Genomic DNA, 26,880 nt, shown 5'->3' with positions numbered 1-26,880 from the left:
ATATTTTGAAATTGCTGGTGGCCATTTTGAACAGATATTGTATGCCTTAAAATAAAATATGTTTATATTAACTCCAGACTTATGTACACACCTGAGGAGTAATAAATAAATAAGAATGTTAACAGCAAGTTATATAGGTAAATCTACAGAAATTCAAGTCCAATGTAAACAGCATTTTCTGCCTTCGCAATTTTAAAAACATGCACAGTACTACTAGTTCTAGTACCATTTGTACCATTTGGGATCACAAAACTATTTTGATATTATAATTATCACAATCCAAATTTGTTTTCACCTATACATGAAAGAACTAAAATAACTTTTCAGAAAATGAACTTTCATTAGCTTCACAATCATTTGAAATTCTAATCTTGATGATATTTCTGTAGACCATGTAAATAAATAAAATAAGGATGCACAATTTAAAATGGTTAATATTTGATTAAACAGGTTGCTTGTTTGTAAATAAATGGTTGCTAGCTTTGAAGATGAAAATTAGTTCTGGCTCTAGCTGGCTTATGGAAGATCTATATATAAATTTAACTGGGACATGCTAAATTTATAACATTCAGAGGCAACTTTCATTTAATTTCTATGTCATAGTCATTATTTTTCATTTCTATGTATCTGGCATAAATTGTGATATCTGGGAGGGGGGGGGGAGAAGACGTCACCATATATTTTTATACCATACACCCACTAATGCTGAGATCCAAAACTTGTCCGTATCTTTCTCCTGCGGGGGGGCGACTAGACACTGATAAATTTAATTCAGTGATATGATCAGATTTCAATTTAGCATGTGTATGTGCATTCCATTTATTTTATGTATTGAACACAAAGGAATTATGCCATTTTTGAAGCAAAAATTACATTCTGTAATTTTTCTCCCACAAAATCATGCACAAATACCAATATACTAGTAGCCATTAACCTTAATACAGATGTAAAAGAACCCAAACATATCTTTACTAACTGCCACAAATACAAGGACCACATAATTTGCTAATATTGGGCAGATCATGGAGTTTTGTCAACGATATATAGGAATTTTGCTAGCAGAGACAAGGAGGTAATTATCCCTTTGTATAAGGCAATGGTCAGGCCACACCTTGAGTACTGCATACAGGCCTGGAGGCAGGAAGGGTGTAGAGTTGCTAGAACTAGTACAGAGAAGGGCAACAAGATTGGTGAGAGGAACAAAGGGGTGTGCTTTGGAGACTAGGCATGTTTGTTTTTGTTATTTGGTTTTTAGGAGCATTGGCAACTAAGGCTATATTGCTCCGGAGATATGCGGTGGTCATTCCCAGATCTTTCCGCAACCTCCGTATTTGGTGTTCATGGGCTCGAACCCTGGTCTAATCAAGAAGCGTGTGCTACGCACTGCTGCTCCTGCCCACCTGGCTACGGAGGTACCTGGAGACTAGGCACCTGTGAGATAATCTGATTGAGGTGTATAAGGCCTTGAATGGTTTGAGCAGGTTCAATGCTGATGGGATACTTCCGCTTGCTCAGATTAAGAACCTGAGTGGGCATAGGTTCAAATTGAGGAAAGACAGTTGTAGAATAGATGTGCGGAAGTTTGCCTTTAGCCAGCAGGTAGATGATTATTGGAACAGACTTCCATCTGTTGTGGAAGTTGATAGAATAATTAAATTTAAGGCTGAACTAGACAAACATTTGGAGTGACCGGATGGATGAAATGGGAAGGGTGTGTTTTTTTTTTTTTTTGTTGATGCTGTATAAGCTTGCTTTCTTGCATCATATGCCTCAAATAATGCTAATATTTAAATCAATATCGTATCTGACAATATATTTTCTGATCAAGGATTATTGCAGGTAGTACATTTCAAGCAATAATGAAAAACAGAGTGAAATAGTACTTTGCTTTCTTGTATATATATGTATTTCATCAAAAGGCTTAATTGCTGAAAGAGTGATTCTTGTGAAAATTCTTTGAAAATAAACACTTTGAAGAAACAGTGATTGGGTATAGGTTCATACCTATACCTATTCGCTGTTTCTTCAAAGGTTATATATTTCAGATTCTTACTGTTAAAAATTTTTTGTAGCAATGAAAATATTTCATATACAGCCACTCCCTGACTTACGTAAGGGTTGGGTTCTGCGGAACTCTACGTAAGTCAGAATTTCCCTAAATGCTTATGCAGCACGTACTCGCAACTATGTGTGCAGAATTTGATGGAAGCGAAAAAGAAATGTTCGACGAACATGTAAATAGAATTATTTATTAAATTTTTTTCTCATGCGTGGGAAAAATTACAAGTGTTACAAAAATTTCAAAATTATAAAATTACAAAAAGAGAGAGGAGACAGGCATAACATCAACAAGTTTTACCTTTCGTGCATCGCTGCCAGAATTAACTGTATAGCTGATAAGCATGCCGCTGCGGAACTTGAGGGCTGTGGAGATTTAGAAGGGGTTTTTTCCAACACATCACAAAATTTCTCTGCAGCTGCAGAATCTGCACTGGTGACTTCATCGCATACTTTAATGTTTTGGAAACCAGCACAATGCTTGAAGCCGACTGGGCTAGCCGGGTAGGTAAAGTGTCTGCCTGGCAACCCAAAGGTCGCGGGTTCAATCCTGCCTCGGGGTTGCATCAGAATAGTGCAAAAACCTTGGGAGGTGCAGTATGGCCACAGAAGCTGATGTGCCAACAACTAACAAAAAAAAAAAAAAAAAAAAATGCTTGAACCTATTAAACCACACATTGTTTGCCATGAACTTGGCTTGGGTTTGCTGTACTTATCCTTAATATCTTCATAAATACTTCTTGCTTTTGCTTGAATGCCCATTGGACTTAGGGGCACTTGCTTCTGAATCTGATTTTCCATCTTCGATATAGTACCTGAACGCTGTTTTGTCATCACTGTTGATCTTAAATGCATTGATCCTTTAACATGGCTCCAGCTAATAGAGAAGTTTTCTTAAATTTTTGCTTTTTTATTGACATATTAATTTATTTTCTAGAGTTGCTTTATATTCCTAGTAACAATAATTTAGTTTAATTTGAACTTAGATAGAGATTTTGTAGGTTATTACTTAGTATCAGTAAGGGTATCTAATCCACGTGTTGGAGTTTTGCAGCTCCTGCGAATGCTAAGTGTTTAATTATAATTAGCCGGTTTATTGACTTAATTGTTAGATTAAATTATTTTCTATAAGTAGCTTATAGACTTAGTCAAGTTCCATGGCTTCTTTTGAATTTAGATAGTGATTTTGAAAGTAATTAATACCTCATTATATATGGATTCTGCTAGCATTCGTACATTAGTAAACACTCTAGATTCCGAGCGATGAAGTTGCTGACTGTGCGTAAGCTGTACAAATATTTTTCGCTGTGTATTTTTATTAAAGATTATTTTTTAAAAACATTACACCTTTATAAGCAAATATGAATGGAAAGAAGAAATGTAATGGAGCTGAGAGTTCTTCTAGATCCAAACATCGAACGAGGCATGAAAGTAAGGCAGGCGTTGCAAAATGACATTCAATGTTATTTATAACATTGAATGTCATTTTGCATGCAGATAAAAAGAAGAAAAAACTGTGCAAACTAAGCTTATCAGTTATTTTTCAAAATAAAAATACAGTACATAGTTCACTTATATTCTTTAGGTATGTACAATAAAAATAATTTGTACCGTACTTACCAGTATTTTTCATTTTTATCATTTTAATTTCTTTGTTTGCAAGAACTTCGTGTGCATCAATTTATAGTAAACAAACACCTATATATTTTTGCAACTTGACCCATATAATCAAATTGTCGGAATTAATTACATTAAAATACATACTAATAATACCTCCATCAGTGCAGTTTCGCATAGCGCGATATTTTTTTGGCACGAATTAACCACGCTATGCAAGGTATTTCTGTATATAGTGTTATAACTGCATTGGGATATAAGTTTAGGGTTATATTTTGTACTGTACTTTTATTTGAAATTTAATAGAAATCATCACTCAGACCAGGGCAGCAAAGCAAAAGGGTCAAACTAATGGGAGTGCTGTGGCTCAGGAGAGAACTGAAAGTGGGGGCGTTGTCCTCTGAATTGCAGCCTTTTGAAATGCACTGCTTGTTTGATGTTTGTGGAGCAATCAGGAACAGGACAAGATATTGCCAAGGGGAATGTCTTTGTGTGTGCACGATGTAAGGAATGTGAGGAAATCAGGTGCCAACTCAGGGTTGTTATGGGCCTGTATGAGAGCTTGAAGGACAGGGTGGATGCCCTCAAAGGATTTAAATTGAGGGGGCCCGTCAAGCTCTCAGCTGCCCACATCAATGCCAGAGCTTGCACTTGAACATCACGCAACACAGCGGCAACCCCAAAGACAGAATGCACTGGTCCCAAAGGAACTAGTTGTTGTCGGTGACTCTATTGTCAGGGAAACATATTGTGGGAAAAGGATAGGTGGAACAGGACCAGGGTATATCTGCCAGAGGCAAAGGTTGACACTGTAGAGCAGATATCATCTTTTAAGGGCACAAAGGGTGATATTGTTGTACACATTGGCACTAATGATATTAAGAGTAGGAGACCGGCAGAATTACTTAACAAGTACGGGTCAATGTTGAAAAAACGCCATGAGTTAGGGTTGAATTTGAAAGTGTCTGCAATTCTGCCCAGACACGATAACAGGGAGTATATGATGAGAGCTTTGTCGATCAATTCGGCCCTAGAGAGGTCATGCAAGGTTCAAGGGGTAGAATTTTTCTCAGCCTAGGCTGTGCTTGGTAACAGGAGAGACAGCTTCTACAGGGATAAAATAAAAAATAAAAAGAAATTTTCTGTTTATACTCCGGGACGACCAAACGGTCAGAGGAGTTCACAAGATAGACAGAATACAAGAAACAGCACCGTATTCAGCAGTCATGGGCTTGAACCCTGGTCACTCAAGGCACGTGTACTTATGCACCCGCACACCTGACCACTAGGCTATGGCTGACTGGGCTAGCCAGGGAGGTAAAGTGCCTGCCTGGCAACCCAAAGGTGGCGGGTTCGATTCTCGCCTCGGGCTTGGATCACAGTATAAATGCAAAAACTTTGGGAGGTGCAATATGGCCATAGAAGCTGATGTGCCAACAACTAACAAAAAAAAAAAAAAAAAGAAACTAGGCTACGGCAGCCCGGATGGGATACACTTAGATAGGAAAGGTGCAAGAATATTTCCTGATGCTATCGATGCAGAGTTAGGTGGGTCAGAAAACTGCTAGCTTGGGGGGGATACATGGCCTAATAGATTAACAGTAGCCACTGGCAGAGGTGAAAGTGATTCTTACACTGCTTCTATTGAAATGCAATTGAGCAGCAGCCTGGAAAGCAAGGCAATGGGGGATTTCCAGGACTGCTGGAAGTCATAGTGGAACAAGTAAATACATGGGCTGTGTTAGGGTAACTAAGAGTAGAAACAGGTGTATGTATACTTTTTTTTTTTTTTTTTTTGGTAGTTGTTGGCACATCGGCTTCTGTGGCCATAATGCACCTCCCAAGGTTTTTGCAGTACTTTGATCCAAGCCCGAGGTGGGATTCGAACCCGCGACCTTTGGGTTGCCAGGCAGGCACTTTACCCACCCGGCTAGCCCGGTCGGCCCATGTATACTTGCATGTACACCAATGCTAGGAGTATAGTTAATAAATTTGATGAGCTTGAAGTGCTAGTCAAGACGTCAAAGGCAGATATTGTTGGGATATCAGAGACATGGATATCACACAGACATAAGCAGTGCAGAATTGGAATTTGGGGAGTACAATGTGTACAGGAAGGATAGACAGGACAGGAAGGGAGGTGGGGTTATGCTGTTATTTAAGAAACAAAAAATCTAAGGAAGTGCATCCAATTGATGTTAATGGACAATGCAATGTTGAGTCTGTTTAGTGTGACATAAGCACTGGGAAAGGAAAAATTAGAGTAGCTGTGTATTATAGGCTAATGAATCTGATGAGTACAATGAGCAATTGTGCAGAGAAATAGCATGGGCCAGTAAATCAGTGTCTTATAATGGGGGATTTTAGTTTTCCAGATATTGACTGGAATTTGTGGGTCGGTCACACACACGCTAGCAAGGCTTTTGTGGAATTATCGGATGATTGTTTTCTACAGCAGCATGGTCGGGAGGAAACTAGAGGGAGTAATACTCTTGATCTGATTATCTGTAGTGATTCTTCATGCATTAAGAATCTGCAGATAAAGGTACCACTAGGTGGCAGTGATCACAGTGTGCTGAAGTAGGATTTACTCAAAGAGGTAACTATCATCAAGGGTAAAGGGAAGGGTTTTTGCTTTTGTAAAGGAGACTACATTGGTCTGAGACAGTATTTAAGTTCTGTATGGTGGGACCACCTGGTAATGTTACCAACAGCAAATTCAAAATGGGAAACATTCAAAGAATTTATCTTGGAAGCTACTAGGTTTTTCATACCAACTAATAAATATTGTTCAAGATTTAGGCCTAAATCAAATGAACTTATTAGACATGTGGCAGAATAGAAAAATTTATGGGATACATATAAATTAACAGGTGACACAGAAGCCTATGATAGATATAAGGTAGTCTGTAACAAAGTCACAAAGGAGGTTAGGCAAGCAAAGACAGATTATGAGAAATCTTTGGCAAAAGGATGCAAAAAAAAACCAGCAAAGAGTTCTTTACTTATGTAAACTCTAGAAGGAAGGGGATGAATCAGATTGGTCCACTTGATATCGGTGGTTCAACCGTTAATGATCCTGCTCAGGTAGCTAACAAACAATGAATATTTTGCTGGTTTTAGGGAGGGGAATGCCAGAGATGTATTAAACTATGGCAGTAAGCTAAATAATCTTTAATAACTGAGAGTAAAGTGGAAGAGAGATTGCTGAAGATAAACACAAGAAAGGCACCTAGGGTGGTTGGAATCTATCCAGTTATATTAAAGGAGGCAGCAAAGGAAGTACCATGGATTGGAGATGTGCAAATGTTATCCCAATCCAAAAAAGGAGGATCAAAGGGAGACTCCGGTAATTACAGAGCTGTTAGTTTAACTTCTGTTCCAGGGAAATTAATGGAGGCACCGGCTAAAGAAGCGTTGCAGGATCATCTAGACCAGACTTCAGTTATAGCTCGGACACAGCATGGGATTAGTAAGGGGAAGTTGTTGTTGTTATTTGGTTTTTAGGAGCTTGTTATTGTTTGTTTGTTATTTGGTTTTTAGGGGCATTAGCAACTAAGGCCATATTGCTCCGTGAATATGCAGTGGTCATTCCCTGACCTTTCCGCATCCTCCGTATTTGGTGGTGATGGGCTCGAACCCCGGTCTAATCAAGAAGCGTGTGCTGCGCACTGCTGCTCCTTCCCACCTGGCTACGGAGGTGGCGTTTTTTTTGGGAGCATTAGCAACTAAGGCCATATTGCTCTGGCGATATACGGTGGTCATTCCCTGACCTTTCCACATTCTCCGTATTTGGTGGTCACGGGCTCGAACCCCAGTCTAATCAAGAAGCGTGTGCTACACACTGCTGCTCCTGCGCACCTATCTACAGAGGCGCCTTAAGGGGAAGTCTTGGCTGATCAATTTGATTGAATACTATGATGTAGTCACAAAGGAAATGGATGCAAAGAATAATTTTGATATCATAAATTTGGATCTTAGAGAGGCTTTTGATACTGTTTGCACATGGAAGACTGCTGTACAAATTGGAGCAGTGCGGCACTGGAAGCAAATTGCTGCTACGGATAAAGGGATGGTTGAGTGGGAGAAGCCAGAGAGTGGTAATCAATGGACACTGCTCTTCGTGGACTAATGTTATAAGTGGAGTCCCCCAGGGTTCAGTGTTGGGTCCATTGTTGTTTTCTGTATTCATTAATGATACTCATGATGGTATATTGGGCTTAATGTCCAAGTTTGCAGATGATACGAAGGTCGGCAGGGTTGTTAATGACAGTATGCTGCTGCAACAGGATCTAGAAAAGTTGAGTAGATGGGCTGAGAGGTGGCAACTTAAGTTTAACGTTGACAAATGTAAAATACTGCATATGGGAAGCAGTAACCCCAGAGTAATGTATCAACTATGTGGTACTACACTGACAGTGGCAGAGAGTGAAAAGGATTTGGGGGTAATTGTGCAGGCAGATATGAAGTTTTCTGAGCAGTGTAGACAGTCTGCAAGAGTAGCTCATGATGTCTTGTCAATGATATACAGGAATTTTTCTAGCAGGATAAGGAGGTGATTATCCCCTGGTATAAGGCAATGGTCAAGCCACACCTTGAGTACTGTATACAGGTCTGGAGCCCTCATTTTAAGAAGGATGTAGGGCTGCTGCAACGAGTACAGAGAAGCGCAACAAGATTACCGAATGGAATAAAGGGTTGCTCTTATGAAGAAAGAGCTTAAGTTTTGCAAATTAGTGTCTGGAGACTAGGCACCTACGAGGTGATCTGACTGAGGTTTATAAAGCCTTGAATGGTTTAAGCATGATTAATGCTGATGGGATTGTTCCTCTTGCTCAGAATAATCGCCTGAGAGGGCATAAATTGAAATTGAGGAAAGACAGTTGTAGGATATATGTGCGGAAGGTTGCCTTTAGCCAGCGGGTGGTTGATTGCTGGAACAAACTTCCACCTGTTGTTGTAGAAGTTCACAGCTTAAACAGATTCAAGGCAGAACCCAACAAACATTTGGAGCGAGTGGATGGGTGAAATGAGAAGGGGGGGTGTGTGTGTATGTGTGTTTTTTTTTTTTTTTTTTGGCTGATGCTATATAAGCTTGCTTTCTTGCATCATGTGCCCTTGCTAATGCTAATGCTCTTTTATACACACACTGTCCCTTAAAATAACATTCATGTAGAAGCAGCAAGACCTAATTCCATGCAATAGATGACAAATTCGTCCTGGTTTGTACTTCTTAATTAATCATCTTCATTTGACTCTTGATTTTTTAAGGAGTCCTTATGTGCTGTAATGTAATAACTAGATCGTATGTATAGCTTAGCTTAATTTTCAGCACTCACCTCATAGTAATCCGCTTAGCTTGTGGAGAGTTTTACCACATACATAGTGGTTATAGGATTCTAATACTTTACAGGGATTATGGGTTTAAAATTAAGTTATGGGCTATAAAATTTTTAAGAAAGGAAAGTGCACCTTCCATGGTTGCCTAATTAAATTAAATTAAATGAAGAGGAAAGCTAATAATCGCGCACGAGCGACTTTCGAGATTCCTCGTCTTCAGTTAGCTATAGTGGAGGGGGGAAGAGAGCGCGCTTGTGTTATATACGGGTTGGGTTCCCGAAATGCATTTCAGTGTACGTGGAAACTTAATACGTGCTAAATTCCAAATGGGGGAGAAATTGGCGGGAATCTTTTTGTTTAACACGTTGAGTGATGTATGGTGCTTAAACCATTTGATAACGAGGGCTTCGTTTTCAAGGATTTTGTAGCTAGAATTTAATTTAATTACTGTGATGGCTGAATCGATGAGTGGGTTGTGATTTTGAGATTGGACGTGTTGTGTTAGTTCTGTATTTGCTGAATTAGTTTTGAAGCTATTAAAGTGGTAGTATGCACGCGTGTTGGAAATTTTTGATGTCCCGAATTTTGCTGTTGTACTGCCTATGTAACATGCTTGGCAATCTGATTGGCATCTGATCAAATATATAAGGTTGTTGTAATCTTGTGTCTCGTACTTGTGTGTTGTCTTGTATGAATTGAATTTGGAACTTAATTTGTTATAAGATGTGAATATTAATTTGATATCTGTATTTTTAAAAATCTGTTGAAGTCTTCTAGCGTATTGTTGATGATATGGGAGCACGATAAGGGGTTTATGTATCTTATTCTTGTACACGTGGTTAATAATTTTGTTTGGGTTATTAGTGTTATTATGAACTTTGGTGATTGTTTCTTTTATTAGTTGTGATGGGTATTTTCTGTCGATGTAACTTCCATAACCATATCTGAAAACGATATTCTCGCGTCCTTCGATGTCGTCTCCCTATACACAAACGTGCACATCGAATCCATGCTACTGGCCCTTAAAGAACTATTAATCAAAGACGACACATTAACAAAACGTACCGACTTAAACATTAATGATATTTTAGAACTCACATCACTGTTACTTGACGCCAAACAATTTAAATTCCAAAATAACATCTACGAACAAATTTTCGGCCTTCCCATGGGCCTCGGTATCTCTGCCCCTTTATCCGAGATCTACCTCGCATCTATCGAAGAAAAAATTCTCCAACCCTTTCCCCCAGGAATTAAACTATACATGAGGTATGCAGATGACGTCCTCTTAATAGGCAACAGAACCACCATCGATACTTTACTGAACACCTTTAACACAACGCATGAAAGACTTACCCTCGAAGTAGAAACCGATAATAAAATTAATTTTCTAAACCTCACTGTATGCAAAATAAACACATCTTTAGGCACCAAAATATACAGAAAAAACACACATACAGGTAAATTCCTACATTACCACTCACACCACCCTCTATACATCAAAAAAGCAGTTCTATACAACCAGATATACAATGCTGTAAAATATAGCCACACACAAACAGACCTATCTGTAGAATTACAATACCTCACCAAAAAATTCATCGACAGAAAATACCCATCACAACTAATAAAAGAAACCATCACCAAAGTTCATAATAACACTAATAACCCAAACAAAATTATTAACCACGTGAACAAGAATAAGATACATAAACCCTTATCGCGCTCCCATATCATCAACAATATGCTAGAAGACTTCAACAGATTTTTAAAAATACAGATATCAAATTAATATTCACATCTTATAACAAATTAAGTTCCAAATTCAATTCATACAAGACAACACACGAGTACGAGACACAAGATTACAACAACATTATATATTTGATCAGATGCCAATCAGATTGCCAAGCATGTTACATAGGCAGTACAACAGCAAAATTCGGGACATCAAAAATTTCCAACACGCGTGCATACTACCACTTTAATAGCTTCAAAACTAATTCAGCAAATACAGAACTAACACAACACGTCCAATCTCAAAATCACAACCCACTCATCGATTCAGCCATCACAGTAATTAAATTAAATTCTAGCTACAAAATCCTTGAAAACGAAGCCCTCGTTATCGAATGGTTTAAGCGCCATACATCACTCAACGTGTTAAACAAGAAGATTCCCGCCAATTTCTCCTCCATTTGGAATTTAGCACGTATTAAGTTTCCACGTACACTGAAATGCATTTCGGGAACCCAACCCGTATATAACACAAGCGCGCTCTCTTCCCCCCTCCACTATAGCTAACTGAAGACGAGGAATCTCGAAAGTCGCTCGTGCGCGATTATTAGCTTTCCTCTTCATTTAATTTAATTTAATTAGGCAACCATGGAAGGTGCACTTTCCTTTCTTAAAAATTTTATAGCCCATAACTTAATTTTAAACCCATAATCCCTGTAAAGTATTAGAATCCTATAACCACTATGTATGTAGTAAAACTCTCCACCAGCTAAGCGGATTACTATGAGGTGAGTGCTGAAAATTAAGCTAAGCTATACATACGATCTAGTCATCTTCATTTCTAAATCAATTTTGTTTCGGTTCCTAGCACTACCAGCACTTGCACTTCCCATTTGTCCCTTTCCCTTCAACATTGTAATAAGTAAATAGGAATGAAGAGAAGATTCTGAAAATTTACTTATGTTTTTTATATGATTGAAGATTTCAGTGAAGGGGAACTCATTTCACCATAATACCCTAACGTAAAAATCCACAGAATTCCAGTTATCAGTATCATCGCAAATACAATAAGATCGAGTTTACTACCCATTTTTAATAGATTGCACTAACAGGAAAGCCCAATAAACCAGAAAGTGCAAATGGTTTTTATTGTTTTATGGTAGTGACCTCCAGAAATGTGTTTTAGAAAAATATCACAAAGGCATTCAAAATTGATTGTTATAATGGAACATATGATAACGATGAAAGTGTAGTGCAATTTCCATTATAAAAAAAACCTTTAGAGAGATAAATAGCTTAGTGATATAGCAAAAATTTCAACTTCCGAGGTCTTGGAGCGAATTACCAAAAAAATGATGTGTTATTGGGTTCACATTACAACATTTTCAAGATACCTCCATTTATTCCTATGGGATGCAAATACGTTTCCACAATTTTTTTAAGTTTGCAGCAGCCGGAAAAAACTTACGTAAAGTCAAATTTCCATAAGTTGAGTATTACATAAGGCGGGGAGTGCCTGAACTTGTTAAACACCTATTACTTTTAGGATTACCACCATTTAACAGATATTTACAAGTTACACATAACCATTACAATGGTTGTGTGTAACTTGTAAATATCTGTTAAATGGTGGACAGTTAGATAATGTTAGATAAAGGTGACTTTTTTTAAATAGCAATGGAATAAAAATTTTTATGAAACTGAACAGCATGTTACCTGCTCCACTTCTTGTTGTACACATACTAGCTACAGATGTCCATTCTTCTTTTTCAGGATTATAGCATTCTACAGTATTCAAACGAAAATGACCATCGTAACCTCCTACAGAATACAGCAGCCTCTTGACAACAGCTACTCCCACTCCAATGCGAGGTGTAAGCATACTGTTCACAGAATACCATTTGTCTTCAGATGGTTCATACCTATTTATATATTTAATAATGATGGTCTTCAAAGGAATAATGGAAAATATTTTAAAATTAAGATTTAATTAATGTATTGTCACATAGTATAATTTTAATAGTACATAAACACTGTAATAAAGATAACTTTTATATTTTAAAATAAAATCAAAAAAAAATTCATTCACCAGAGTCCCATGAACTATACTACGTGAAATGCATTATATGACCCATGAACACTGGATCAATTTTAGTTTAAAATGCCAAAATACATAAACTATAATGGCACAAAATGCCAATTGATCACAGGGCCATTACGGATCATGTAAATATTTATATTAACAATAGAGCAGGCCCCCGATAATTCGTTCCGTAAAAACAGAGCGCTAAGCGAGCGCCGCATTCCCATAAGGTAACATGTATTTGTGAGTTGCGGTCAGTGCCATAGGATATTTCCTAATCAATAATAAACGGTAGTGAAAAGATGCACAAATGTCGGTCAAAATATTTAACATTCAAATATTTGTACATAGAAAATATTCTGCATTACATACGTATATAATTATGTGGTAACTACTTACGTATCAAAATTAAACTTAAAATTCCAATTAAAATCATGAATTTAATCAAGAAAAATGTGTCGATTTTGGGTTGAACTTTGGCCTTCTTCCAAATAAACTAAAAGGGGTAGAAAAGAATAGCGAAAGCTTAAAAAGCGGTACTCACCTTGAAATTAATCTGCGATGGTTTACTTAGGTAGCGTGGTTAATGTTTAAGTTGAATTGTTAAATTGGAAAATTAAAAGGGAGGGAAGTAGGTAAAAGTTGATTGAGTTAAATAGGTGCAAGGAAATAGAAGTGTACACATCCAATCCTTGGTTGTCATCAAAATAAAAGAAAAGAAGAATAATTAAAAAAATTAAAAACTATGTAAGTGAATCCGGTGAAGCCAATAGTCTTTACGAGGACTTTCGTTAGTTAAAGAACGTCTTCAGTTGGCAATGTGTGGGGAGAGAACGCGCATGATATTTTAAGAATAAAAAGTTATACTCTCGTGATGCCTTTTTTGACATGTGGGAACTTTAATCTCGAGAGGTTCCAAATTGGGAAAAGATTGAAGGGGAGTTTAGAATTTAGAATTTTGAGGTTAGAGTGGTGCTTGTACCATTCAATAACTAGGGCTTCATACTGAAGTATTCTGTAGCTGGATTTTAGTTTAATGATGGAAATGGCAGAGTCGATGAGCAGATTGTGGTTGTGAGTCTGGGCATGAGTTGTAAGTTCTGTGACAGATTGGTTAGACATGAGACTATGGAAATGGTAGTATGCACGGGTGTTGGATGTTTTTGATGAGCCAAATTTAGTAGTGGTACTTCCGATATAACATGTGTTGCAGTTTGGCTGACAATTAATGAGATATATAATATTATTAAGGTCGTTTGTAGGATATTTGTATGTGTCTTTATAGGTGCTGGAAAAAACAAGGGAGATATCAGTGTTGTTAAATAGGCGTCGGAACTGTCCTGCTAGTTCATTGTGGTAAGGGAGGACTATGCGGATGTTTGTTTTATTTTTGTCTTTGGTTGGGGTGTTAGATTTAATTTTATTTTTAGCGTTAAGGATTGTATTTAAAATAAGTTGGTGGGGGTAACCTCTGGATATAAATTTGTCGGTAATATACTGTATTTCATTGTGAAGGTCGGTGGGTGAGGAACTGTACTTTAGTGCATTGTGAATTTGGTTATATAAAACTGCTTTTTTAGTGTTTAGAGGGTGATGAGAAGCAAAATGTAAGTATTTACCGGTGTTTGTATTTTTCCTGAAAATTTTCGTATTTAATTTTGTGCCTGTTATATAGATAGTAAGATTAAGGAAATTTATCTGATTGTTTTGTCCAATTTCAAGGGTGAATTTAAGTCTATCGTGATTAAGATTAATTTCAAGGTGAGTACCGCTTTTTAAGCTTTCGCTATTCTTTCTAGTCTATTAACACGGTACTTGAAGATTTCTAAAAATTTCATATTGACTAAAAGGCGTATTAATTTTAAATCCCCCACAGCATTACCACCCAACAATAAAGTCAACCGACTTCGCCGCTTTGAAACCTGGCATGTTTCTTTCTTCTTTCAATATAAACTTCTTTTAGGCATTCGTTTCCACAAAAGTCCTGCTTCATCTATGTTAAAAACTTGTTAAGAAGTATAAGACATAATACCTCTCTTCAATAATTTTAACAAGTTCTTTTTTGCCGACCAGGCTAGCCAGGTAGGTAAAGTGCCTGCCTGGCAACCCAAAGGTCGCGGGTTCGATTCCCACCTCGGGCTTGGATCACAGTAAAATGCAAAAACTTTGGGAGGTGCAATATGGCCATAGAAGCTGATGCGCCAACAACTAACAAAAAAAAAAAAAAAAAAACAAGTTCTTTTTTGAAAGTTTCGGCTCCTTAATCTGCACTTGCGGCTTCTCCCTGGATTTTAAATCTATTCAACCAGCCCTTACTAGTTTTAAATGGTTCTTCTACTTCTCAACGAGATTTTAACAAAGATGAAGCAGGACTTTTGTGGAAACGAATGCCTAAAAGAAGTTTCATATTGAAAGAAGAAAAAAACATGCCAGGTTTCAAAGCGGCGAAGGATCGGTTGGCTTTATTTTTTGGTGGTAATGCTGCGGGGGATTTAAAATTAATACCCCTTTTAGTTTATTTGGAAGAGGGCCAAAGTTCAACCCAAAATCGACACATTTTTTGCGATTAAATTCATCAATTAAATTAAATCAATTTAGATCAATTAAATTCATGATTTTAATTGAAATTTTAAGTTTAATTTTTATACGTAAGTAGTTACCACATAATTATTTATGTATGTAATGCAGAATATTTTATATGTACAAATATTTGAATATTATATATTTTGACTGACATTTGTGCATCTTTTCACTACCGTTTATTATTGATTAGGAAATATCCTATGGCACTGACCGCAACTCACAAATATATATGTTACCTTATGGGAATGCGGTGCTCGCTTAGCACGGATTCACTTAGCGCTCTGTTTTTCCGGAACGAATTATCAGCATTAAGCGGGGGAACCTGTATACAAGGGGGCATTCAAAAAATAAGTTACACCTGCCGCCATCTCTTGGTATAATTGCACAACAAATATAGCACCTGCACGGAATGGAGTTCATATCGTGCATCCCCTAGTAAATGAGTTTCGTTGACGTAGCGGCAACAGCAAGCATCATATGGAGTGTCATATGGAAGTGTTCTACATACTATATTAAGATAGTATGAATCAGAGCTGTACTACTCAATATGTTCTACGTTGATAATAATATTAGTAAAATAATAAGAGGAGTATACCTCAATATAGTACGTAGAACACTTCCGTATGATACCCTCCAGAAATTAAAACGGAAAAACTAAAAAATCGACAACTTACTGGTACATTAGAGTAAATTATAAATAATTAAATAATCAATTTAACACAATTCAAATCAATTTAAAACAATTAAAAATCAAATTAATGCAATTAAAAGAATCTAACGAAAAAATTCAAAACGATTTTCCTTCCTGAAGCTGACAACGCTTCGACCATATGTCGTGATCACAGGAATGAAAATTACCGAATCGGGTTAAACCTGATACTTAAATAGAGATTATTTGTCTTCGCGCATGCGCGTAAAGGTCCATGCATCGGAGATCAAATATGGCCGACGAACATTAACAGAATTCTCATGTAATTTAATTTCAATGGTTTCTGCAATTAAAATAGTCGCGTATAATTACGTTGAACGTTAAGTATTTTGGCCTCGTTAAATAAAAAAGTATGTTTTTCGTTAATGGCATGAAAGGCTAATTCTGACGCTGCTGAACAAGAAGCACGAACCGAGGCTTCATGTTGAGTTACACGAATATTAAGAGAAAATCGGGTCAAACCTTGGTAAGACGAGTCGCAATCACCGCAAGAAATGTTGTATACCAGATCATTAATTTGTGTTGCGAACGCTGAAAGAACCGAGCGATTGTTCAGTATAGTGTGTAACTTCCGTATTGGCCTAGCTAAAATTTTAAATTCGGTATCTTTAAAGAATCTGTTAAGCTGTTTGTGCAACTGTATAGAAATGGGGATAACAGCTTTTGAGAGAATTGATCCAAATTTCGAAAGAAGTTCTAAAGTGAATGCAAGACTTCTAGATGATATTGCATGCTATAAAGAAATTCTAAGGGAAAGGAGACAGAAATTCATGAGGCAATGTTCATTGGTTTCCTACTTTATGAAAGTACCATTGCAACTTTTGACAGCAACAACCAACCCTGAACAATCTTCAACGTCAACAGCAACACAAATCCCTGCAAGAGCTTCAACCAAGTTTCCATTATCAAAACAAATAAGATTCGTTAATGAGTCAGATGATGAAAATGTGCCATCTTCATCCTTCCTACAATAAATATATTTATATTTTTTAAATTTACATTCGTCAATCACTATAAGCTAAGGGCAAAAATATTAACAAAGTAGTATGTATACAGGCGGGCCTCGATTAACGCGATTAATTCGTCCCGCGAGCGCATCGCGCAAAACGGAAACGCGTTAATCGAATATCATAACCAATAGGAAAAATTATAATTGGTCCTTGACCTTCTGGAATGTCCATAAAGAATTTTAAAAATATCTTTTAAATAACTTTTTAACTGTATATAATGTAAAAGATAATGAAAATAATTATGGAATTAAATGTTTATTGAATAAAACAGCGGTTCTTAAACTGTGCGCCACGGAATATTTTAAATTTTCGAGGGAAACACAGCGATACTCGACATCTGTCGGATACCGCGCGAACTACTAGCTCGAGGTAGTTCACAGTTTCAGCATTTCTTATTAAGTTGTTTGGACCTAACTACTAAACGAAACTGTTAGGTATTTCTTTTGCTCTGGGTGTGCCTTGAAAAAATTAATGAGACATTTAAAGGCGCCGTGAACCGTAAAACTTTGGGAACCTCTGACATAAAATACACAATGAAGAAATTACTGTTGCGGAAATATTTGAACAGTGTTGACTTTCTCTTTTCATCAATCAATTTCCGATAGCCGACAACAATCTTCTCTGGGCCCTGGCGAAATAAATATCGCAGAGAACATCAAACCTTTTGTTTGAGGTTCTATGCGATACGAAAGATTTCATCTAATTCTTTTACCGTTATCTCCTTCGCGGTAACATTTTCATCTGGCTCATTTAAAAATTTGAATTTTTAAATGCAAGTCTGCATTGACTTTATTAGCAGGAGACAAACACGTCTTCTTCCGATGGTTGATGGAACACACCGAGGCGGGCAGCAGGCAAACGTTTGTTTATTGACCGTACGACTCGCGGTAAGCTTAACGAGCGATTCAAATCTTTTTCAACTATCGCATTAAAAAAAAAAAAAAAAAAAAAAAAAAGATCGCGTTAACTGGAAATTTGCATCGTGTAAAGTGAAAAGTGGTATCATTTTTCAAATAGCGTTAACTGAATATCGCGTTAATCGAACTCGCGTTATGCGAGGCCTAGCTGTACTGTATATTCATTTGATTTTCGTATCGTTTTTGAGGCCTAGCTCTGTTGCTCACTTAATATATGATAGTTTAAACATGTTATTAGGCTTTTATAGGAATTTGCAAGTGAAAAAAAGGCCATGTTCCACTTTTCGGCAGGAGTCTGGAACCTAACCCACAGTGGGCCCCTACTGTATCTGTATTTTTAAAGATACATTTGAAAGCTAAAAACCAATGTGTGATAAATGGAAAATTAAGATATCATTTAATAGGAGATTTAGATTGGGGAAAAAAAAAAAAAAAATGGAATCAGAAACATTTTATAGGGGTTGGGGTGATGGTATGATTAACTAATTGACAGGGAAAACCCCATCCAAAAACCTGTGTAAAGACAGCGGTGCAGAAATAAAGGGCATTTCAGACTTGATTAAAAATAATGGATTTTTCATATAGAAAAGGGTGATAATTATCGAAGTAAATATAGCCTGTAACATTAGCAGACTTGCAATAAATATTTTTGTATAATTCTTTGATTGACACGTTAAGTTTAAGAAATTTATGGACATGCAGATTTTGGTTTCTATTGTAAATGAAAGATGGTGATGAAATTGCTGAAGTTGGTGGGAAGTTAGTCAATGAACCATCTGCAAAATTATTGCATACTGTGAAGAAAAACATATTTTTATTAAAAAAATATACCACATCATCTGTTCGCCTATTTCATTAAATCATTCAACTGTAACCAAACAGCCACGTAAAACTATTAATTCATTACTAAAATCTTCCAAATCATTATTTAATTTACGGATACTGTGATATTATCACAGTAATCTATAAAATTGATTATACTGCAAAACCTCAAGGTATTTTCAATGATAGGAACATTCATCTCTTTCTACGTGATAATCTCAGCCCCAATTTCTCATATCTATAGACAGCACAATTATATATCCACGAACACATTCAAACAGATCAAAGTCAGAATCATCATACTGCCTCATTCAACTGGATGAATCAAATTGCATAAAACCAATCATCCTATCATCCTACAGGGTTTTTCCTACCATGACATGTCATTATCCCCTCTAGATGGTTTATGTTTACCCTTAATAAATTATACCAGTTATTTGAGTAATCGTCCATTAAAAACATTAACTCATTATAAAGTAGTTTGTAACTACTTTATCAGAAGTTACAAACCACTGCCTTATCTCCCAAAGATAATGTGTCACCATACACCAACATTAATGTATATTGTAAACAGATACCTTTTCTGGATATTAACTTATCAAAATGCAACACACTGAATCCTAATCACATAATCAAGTCAATTCATACTCTCCCCTCTGCAAATTTCTTTACATTCCAAGAGCATAATTATCAGTAAGTTTTTGGCTTCCTATGGGCCTCGGTCTTTTAGTTTCATCACTGATCTTTATCTTACTTCATTAGAAAAGATATCGCATATCTCTTATCTCCAAACATCAAATTCTAAAGCCAGTTCACTTATGATGTATTCTGTATTTCATCAAAAGATGCCATATGACCAACTTCAATCATTTTCATTCCTACCTCAAATTTACAATATAAAAAACTTAACACTAACATGTGTTGACCAAGAAGTTCTTACAAAAATTTACCAGGCACTCACTACTGATGCAGCTCGTATTCACTTCAATAGTTACCACCTATTTTCATATAAAAAAATCTGTTCTTTCATCAAGTCTTAAATGCTCTTCTTTTCTGCATCACTTAGGAGGGCATGAACAATAAACTATTTTTACTTGCAAATAGGTTCTTGAATAGGCATCATCTCATCAATCAATCATATCATCACTTGCAAAGAAGTTTCTGATTCTATCTTTTCTCACTCTAAATCCCCTATAAACAATATCTTAGTTTGCTATATATCTCACAGTGGATTTTTCCAAAATTTTAATAATTATAACAACAGTCTTGCTCCCTGCTGCTGTTGTTGCAATTTAATTTACATATGCTCAATAGGGAACTCTATTTCCATTCATCTTCAGCAACAGTGCACATCTGTATTCTCAAAACATATTGGCACTGGCGAATTCACAGCCCATTCCATTTCTGAAAAACACCCCCTGGATTTGATAAGACCATTACATTTTCAAATCTCTATAAATAAACTGCTAATTTCCAAAGCTATCAGTATGCATAATGAAACCAATGCCTTTAATCTTAGATGTACATTTACATCTGGTATCTGGTCTTATAATAATACAACTAATGTCAATATCAAACTCAAAAAAATTATGTTCCCTTCATTTGATATACTTGCATTCACTAATCCCCATATCACTATATAATCTTTTCTTACCTTTTAAACCAGTACCACTTCCTGAATGAAGAATACCAAAAAGACTCTCGGTTAAACTTTGAAGTTGTCCCTCACTGATAAAATACATGCATCCCCACGGCTTCTCTGTTTTTAATTCATATTTTTATAGTTGTATTTTAAGTATAAAAGATTTGGTTTTATTTAAGATCCAATGAGACACAGGTAAGTTCATACAGATGCTATTTTATATTAGTATTTTATAATATTATTATTTTGCTTACTGATATTAATATAAGGAAGCTCTGGCTGTATAAATAACTTTTTCAGAATAATTAAAGATTATATATCTATGGATTAAATGTTGAAGTACAAAGTTTACACAAATTCAAAAAATTAACTTACAAAATTATTATAACTTTTTAATTATATGTTACTGGGATTTTCCAGCACACTGAGCTAATTCAGTCATAGTATGTTGATCTGTATGCCACTCCAGTTCATATCATTATACCACATATGATGTCTGGTACACGGGCTGAAAAACCTGGGATAGCTCACACTGTTCTGTCCTCTCTACCCCCACCATTTGAGATTAGCTAACTACAACCTTGACTGAATAGACTTAAGAATTATTCCAGTCTCAGATGAACATTAAACCAGAAGGCTCCAAACATTTCACCCTATTGAAATGATCGACTACCTTAGTTTTGAGATGACCTGTAATATATTTCCTGTGCATGTATCATCTTTAAAGCCAAATGGTGATGCAATCCATGAAAATCACGTTTTGATGTATTCTGCCCTCATTGCAATATCTTTCTAATTATAACATGTTAAAATTTACTGAGTGGACCAAAATCGTGGGATACCTACCTAGTAATGGGTATGCCTATCTTATAAGGGCAGTCACACAGCGAGGCACTGAGTCCACTAGTTCACAAAAGCGTTCAACAGGTATTTCCATCCTTGCTTGCTGCACTGCTGTCCATAATTCTGTAGCATTCCTGGGTGAAGAATCCAAAGTTTGAATGGACCTTTCCACAGCATCCCAAAGATGCTCCACAGGGTTCATGTCTGGTGAATGGGGAGGCTATTCCATGGTGATAAAGTCTGCGGAATGCTCTTGAACCATGTTCTAGTCACCATGGCTCTGTGAGGAGGCACATTGTCCTGCTCGAAGAGTCCACTGCCCTGTGGGTGCACAATGACCATGAAAGATTGCAGATGGTCTGCAAGGATGGACATGTAACCTGGAAATATAAACCATATAACACTATGGTTCAGAGATGCGTCTAGATGTACCAGCAGTCCCAATGTGTGCTGGTTGAACACACCCCAAAACATTACCGACCGTCCACCTGCCCGAACAGTTCCTTGTTGACATGATGGGGGGCATAGCTTCGTGTGGTTTCTGCCAGATATGCACCCTCCCATCTGCTCATTGGACCAGGAGACCCATCTCCAACCATCCAAGGTCCAGTGCCAATGTTCTTTTGCCCATTTGAGGCACATATTCCTGTGTGGTGGTGTTAGCAATGGGACTCTGATGGGTCGGCAGCTCCCATAACCTGTTGCAGCTAATGATCGCTTGATGGCCTTGGCAGAGACGTTTCTGGCACCTCCCTCATTGAAGTCAGTGGTAATTTGTGCCACTGTAGCTCTCCGGTTGGCTGAAACAATGCAAGACAGACATCAATGGCCAAGTTCATTAACCACCTTTCTCCGCTACAGAGCTGTCCAAGATAAGCTGTTATTCCGGAAATGGCATATTCCCAATACACTCTTGATACTGTCGAATGGGGGATAGTGAAATTTCTGTACGACCTCCACGATAGAGTGGGCCATGCATCCAGCATCCGCTTCATCCCTCTTTCAAAGTCAGTTAACTCACAATGTTTATCCATAGTGACATCAAATTATCATCTACATGAATGTCTTGATGCAGTGTACCTATATACCTGCCAAGCGGTGGGTTCGTCCACTAGCGTGACGGGTGACAGTGTCGCATTGCCCAGGAACCAGGTATCCCATGAATTCTGCCCTTTCAGTGTACATTGTGCTTTTATAAGCTGCTTAATTGCAGTCTTTTGTTTTTAGTATTTATTACCTTACTTTTTTTGTTTATATCCTAAAATTTTCTGATTCTGCAGCTTAACAATTGAGGAGCCATGTAGTATTAGGAAATACTACTCTTCCTAATTAATTAACTAAGCAAATTCAATGAAATGTGAAAGTATTTTTACAAACAAATTAAGAAATTATGGCAGTAATGAGTTAACACCATGCCATGGAATACAGCTCAGCTCATAAGTGCTTACTAAGTAACTCTGAAAATAGGCATTCACAAAACAGTTCTATAAAAAATATCCCACATACTTTAATACAGATTATTGTGACATTTATTATACAGTATCTACATTAATTACAAATAAAAAAAAATCCCAGAAACCCTTAATGAAAAGGTGACTTACTTCTCAACAGATTTATGATGTAACGTCCCTTCTGATCCACCTACTGCATATAACAACCCATCTAAGACTGCAACCCCGACTCTGTTACGGGCTACAGACATTGGACTGCAGCGTTTCCAAGTGTTTGTAATAGGATCATAACAATCCACTGCATTCGAATCTTGATTACCATCTGGAGAATTATTCCTTCCACCAACCGCATAAAATTTGCCTTCGATGAAAGCACCTCCAAGTCCACTACGAGGTGTAGGAAGCTCTGCGAGGGAGAACCACTGTTTTTCTTGGGCATTATAACATTCCATATTGCTAAGAGAGTGCTGAAGGTAACCACCTGAAGTATAAATTACACATGGCACCTTTGGAGTTCTCTGATTACAGTTGTATTTTCTGCGAACCGTCAGATCCTAGAAAGATACCACACTGTAAGGACTTTTTGCATGAAATGAGAAGAATTTTCTTATTAAAATGTTTTTCTGTTCCTAAAAGGAAAAGCCAAAAGTAGCTTCATGACTGGTGATTATTTGTAGTTACCCTGCTGGCAACGTACACAGAGTGGTCACTCTATTTGTGCTGCTCACCTAATAGTGAGCAGTACCTCCCTTAACCCCCAGAAGAGCCTGGATTTGGTGTGGCATGGACTCGGGGGGGGGGGGGCAAAGAGCACCACAGAGATACTGGCCCATGTTTACTCAACTGTTTCCCACAGTTGTTGCAAACTGGATGGTTGCAGATCTCTACTCTGAAGGGCTAGTTCTATCTCATCCCATGTGCTCAATTAAATTTAGAATGGTGACTGGGGAGGCCATCCAAAGATGAATGAATTCACTCTAATATTCCTGCAACCAGTTCTGTACATTTTTGGCCTTATAAAGTGGCACATTACCAGAGAAGTACCCATTTGCAGGTGGATACACTGCAGCCACGAAGAGATTAACCTACTTCCCTGCTAATCTCACATCCAAATATTGCTCCACTGGTATCAGGTGGCTTAATTTCCACCACGAGAACAGTCCATTACCAGCTTGCATTGCTGACACCTGGCAGGAGGAGACCATGGACATGCTATTTTCACCATATTCTGACCTTCCCATCAAAGTGAAACAGCAGCAGCCAGTGTCAGACCAGGCATTTTTACCAGTCCTCCACAGTCCACACTGGTGTTCTTGAGCTCACTGCAACTATACCTTCTTGTTTATTGCAGACAAGAGTGGAATCTGGATCAGTCATAGGCGGTGATATCCCATCCATGTTAAAGTTGTATATTTTGAAATGCCTCTTTGATTACTGCTGTTATATTGGGTTGTCATTTGACTAACTATAGCCTTTCTGTTACCCTATGCAATTCTTGTCAGTCTCCACTAGCTTCTCACATCAACAGGCTGTTTCCAATCACAGGCCATTGGGTGGATGTTATATGGTTACTGAACCAATCTCGATACACCCAAGACGTGGTTATACGTGAAAACATCAGCAGGGTTGTAGTTTTTAAGATACTCACACTGGTTCGTCTGGTGTTGATTACCATGTCAGGTTCAACACTAAATTCTTTTGTCTTGCCCATTCTTTACTGAACTGCACCCCTATAATATCCCTAAATATCTGTCCACCTGTTTTATAGTTCACGGCACAAACATATGGTGTTGTTACAGGAGTGCTCCAATTCATGAAAAGGGTAAGGTGTACCCAATAAAATGACCAGTCAGTGTACATTATAACAAAAGACAATGTCCTACAGTATCAACTATAACACAACAGATGTTCCATGATAAATAGCAGCTTTGATTCTGTTCTTCAATTTGTGTAAATTTGCTCATAATGCTGTCTAGCAAATCTGGTAATCTGATTCCATGCACTAGCCATGGAATTAGATTACCTCATCAAATTCACCAATTTGGAAGACTAGTGAGGAAAGTTTTTATCAACATGACTAGGAAAAAACCTCAATGGCTTCCCCCACCCCTGTTTCCTTGAGTATATCACACATAAGTTCCACACTTATGTGGAGCTTATGTACGATATTCACAAGCAAAAAGAAAATTTTCAGAAATGAGATAGCACATAAGTATACACTTATGTGCTATCTCACTACTTCAGAAAACAGAATATCGAAATGAGAAGAGCTCACCTATTTTCATTTCAATATTCTGTTTATTCATTTTGTTTATCTATTCAAATGAAAAGGATACTCACTGCTGAAGATGATAAAGGTGATAAAACCTTCTTCATTGTCCACTGTGACAAAATGTTTATGTAGAATTTGGAATGCTTTCTTATCACCAATATCGCCATGTAGCATTTGCATATATTGTACAGTTTGAGGCTCAAACATCTGCTAAAATTTTTCCACATAATACACTAGGGTAATCTGAAATGATAACTTGATATGCTGACTTTATAGAATTGGAAACAAAAGTTGTCCTAATGATTTCCACAGTTACACATGATTTCCCCCCTTTTTTTTTTTGCAGGTCGCAAAGAACCTCAACAAAATTTTGTTAAACTTGCACTGTAATTGATTGTTAAAAGAGAAAAATACAATGCACTCATTCTGACCCAAAGAAAGTTGTCATTTTCTGGTTTACAACATGTGTGTGTACCAATCAGTGGCAAAATTCATGATTACTAGTCAAAAATTTCAAGATTTAAACAATGCTTGATATATTTTTCTAAGTTCAAAATACAGAGCTGTAAGCTTATCAAGTTGTGAAGACACTTGATATTTTTCATATTTATAATTTCCTTACAACTTTTCTATTGTGGAAGTTATACTAATTTAAAATTAAGGATAACATTTTGCATGTTATGTGGGACTGAGATCTATTCCAATAATATTTTGCACTTTTAATTTAAAAAGATCTATTTCTTTGCACCTGCTGAGATTGCATTTATTTTCCATGAACATTTCAAAATTTGTACTGATAACAATAAAATATTTTGGCTGAAAGTGACAATTCCCAAAGTGCTTAATTGCAGGTTAGTTTTTGAAATAATTTTCAGATTTTTTAAAATTTTAATATACTAAACTGTAGTTAATACATAGTATAAATTCATATATTCATGTAGGTTAGTTTATTTTTGTATTTAATTAAGTATTTGGAAAGTTACAGTTTAATATTCAGATAGCCTTTGTTATTGATATTTTAGTGGGACTTTCCTAACTTTCATTTGGTAGCTTAAATTTAACTTCTTTAGTGATTTAAGTTCTGTCAACAGTTTAATTTCTGCTATATTTTGTTTACATAAATTCTGTAATATATTGTAATTTTAATTTTGGAATCTTTGTAAAGTTCAACTGTTACTTAAATTATAGTTACTACAAGATCCACTGACAATACAAAGTCCAGGGACATCATCATCTTCATCATCATCAGCCATTTTCAATCCACTGCAGGATGAAGGCCTCTCCAGCAACTTTCCAGTTCCTTCTGTTTTGTGCAATGGCCATCCATTTTCTACCCACAAACTCATGAATTTCATCTGTCCATCTCCGTTGTTGTCTTCCAGGTTTTCTTCCAGCTCCTCTTGGGTACCATTCAGTTATTTTCTTAGTCCATCTGTCATTTTGTCTTTGTGCCCTGCCCAAGACCATTTTAGTTCATTAGTTTTGATAAGAATGTCCTTTACTTGAGTTTGCTGCCTAATCCATGTGTTTCTCTTCTTATCTAATGATCTGATTCCCAATATAATTTGTTCCATTCTTCGCTGTGTAGTTCTCAGCTTCTCTTCCATTCTTTTGGTGAGTGCCCAAGTTTCACTTCCATAAGTCATGGTGGGGAGTATATATTGATTGATTATTTTACGTTTCAGACAAATAGGGATATTGCTCCTCAGTATGTGACTATATTTCCTGAATGCTATCCATCCAAAATTTATTCTTCTCTTGACTTCCAACCATTTATCATTATTACAGCTAATGAC

The 26,880-nt window shown here is 36.8% G+C and overlaps 1 protein-coding gene across 4 annotated transcripts in view; it reads right to left on the bottom strand.

Annotated features, from left to right (window-relative positions):
• The window catches only part of Keap1 (kelch like ECH associated protein 1), a 239,474-nt gene that overhangs the window by 42,422 nt on the left and 170,172 nt on the right, over positions 1-26,880 (bottom strand). For all 4 annotated transcript variants that reach the window (XM_090372932.1, XM_090372934.1, XM_090372933.1 and 1 more), the window contains 2 exons: positions 22,963-23,366; positions 12,469-12,674 (listed from right to left, as the gene is read on the bottom strand). In XM_090372932.1, coding sequence (XP_090229058.1) covers positions 12,469-12,674; positions 22,963-23,366 — 610 coding nt within the window. The remainder of the gene's footprint in view (positions 1-12,468; positions 12,675-22,962; positions 23,367-26,880) is intronic.

This window comes from Mastigoproctus giganteus, chromosome 4 (genome assembly GCF_048544385.1).
Source record: "Mastigoproctus giganteus isolate SK-2022 chromosome 4, ASM4854438v1, whole genome shotgun sequence".
NCBI lineage: Eukaryota > Metazoa > Arthropoda > Arachnida > Uropygi > Thelyphonidae > Mastigoproctus > Mastigoproctus giganteus.
Note: the sequence above shows the minus strand (reverse complement) of the source record. Positions and strands in the feature narration are given on the sequence as shown.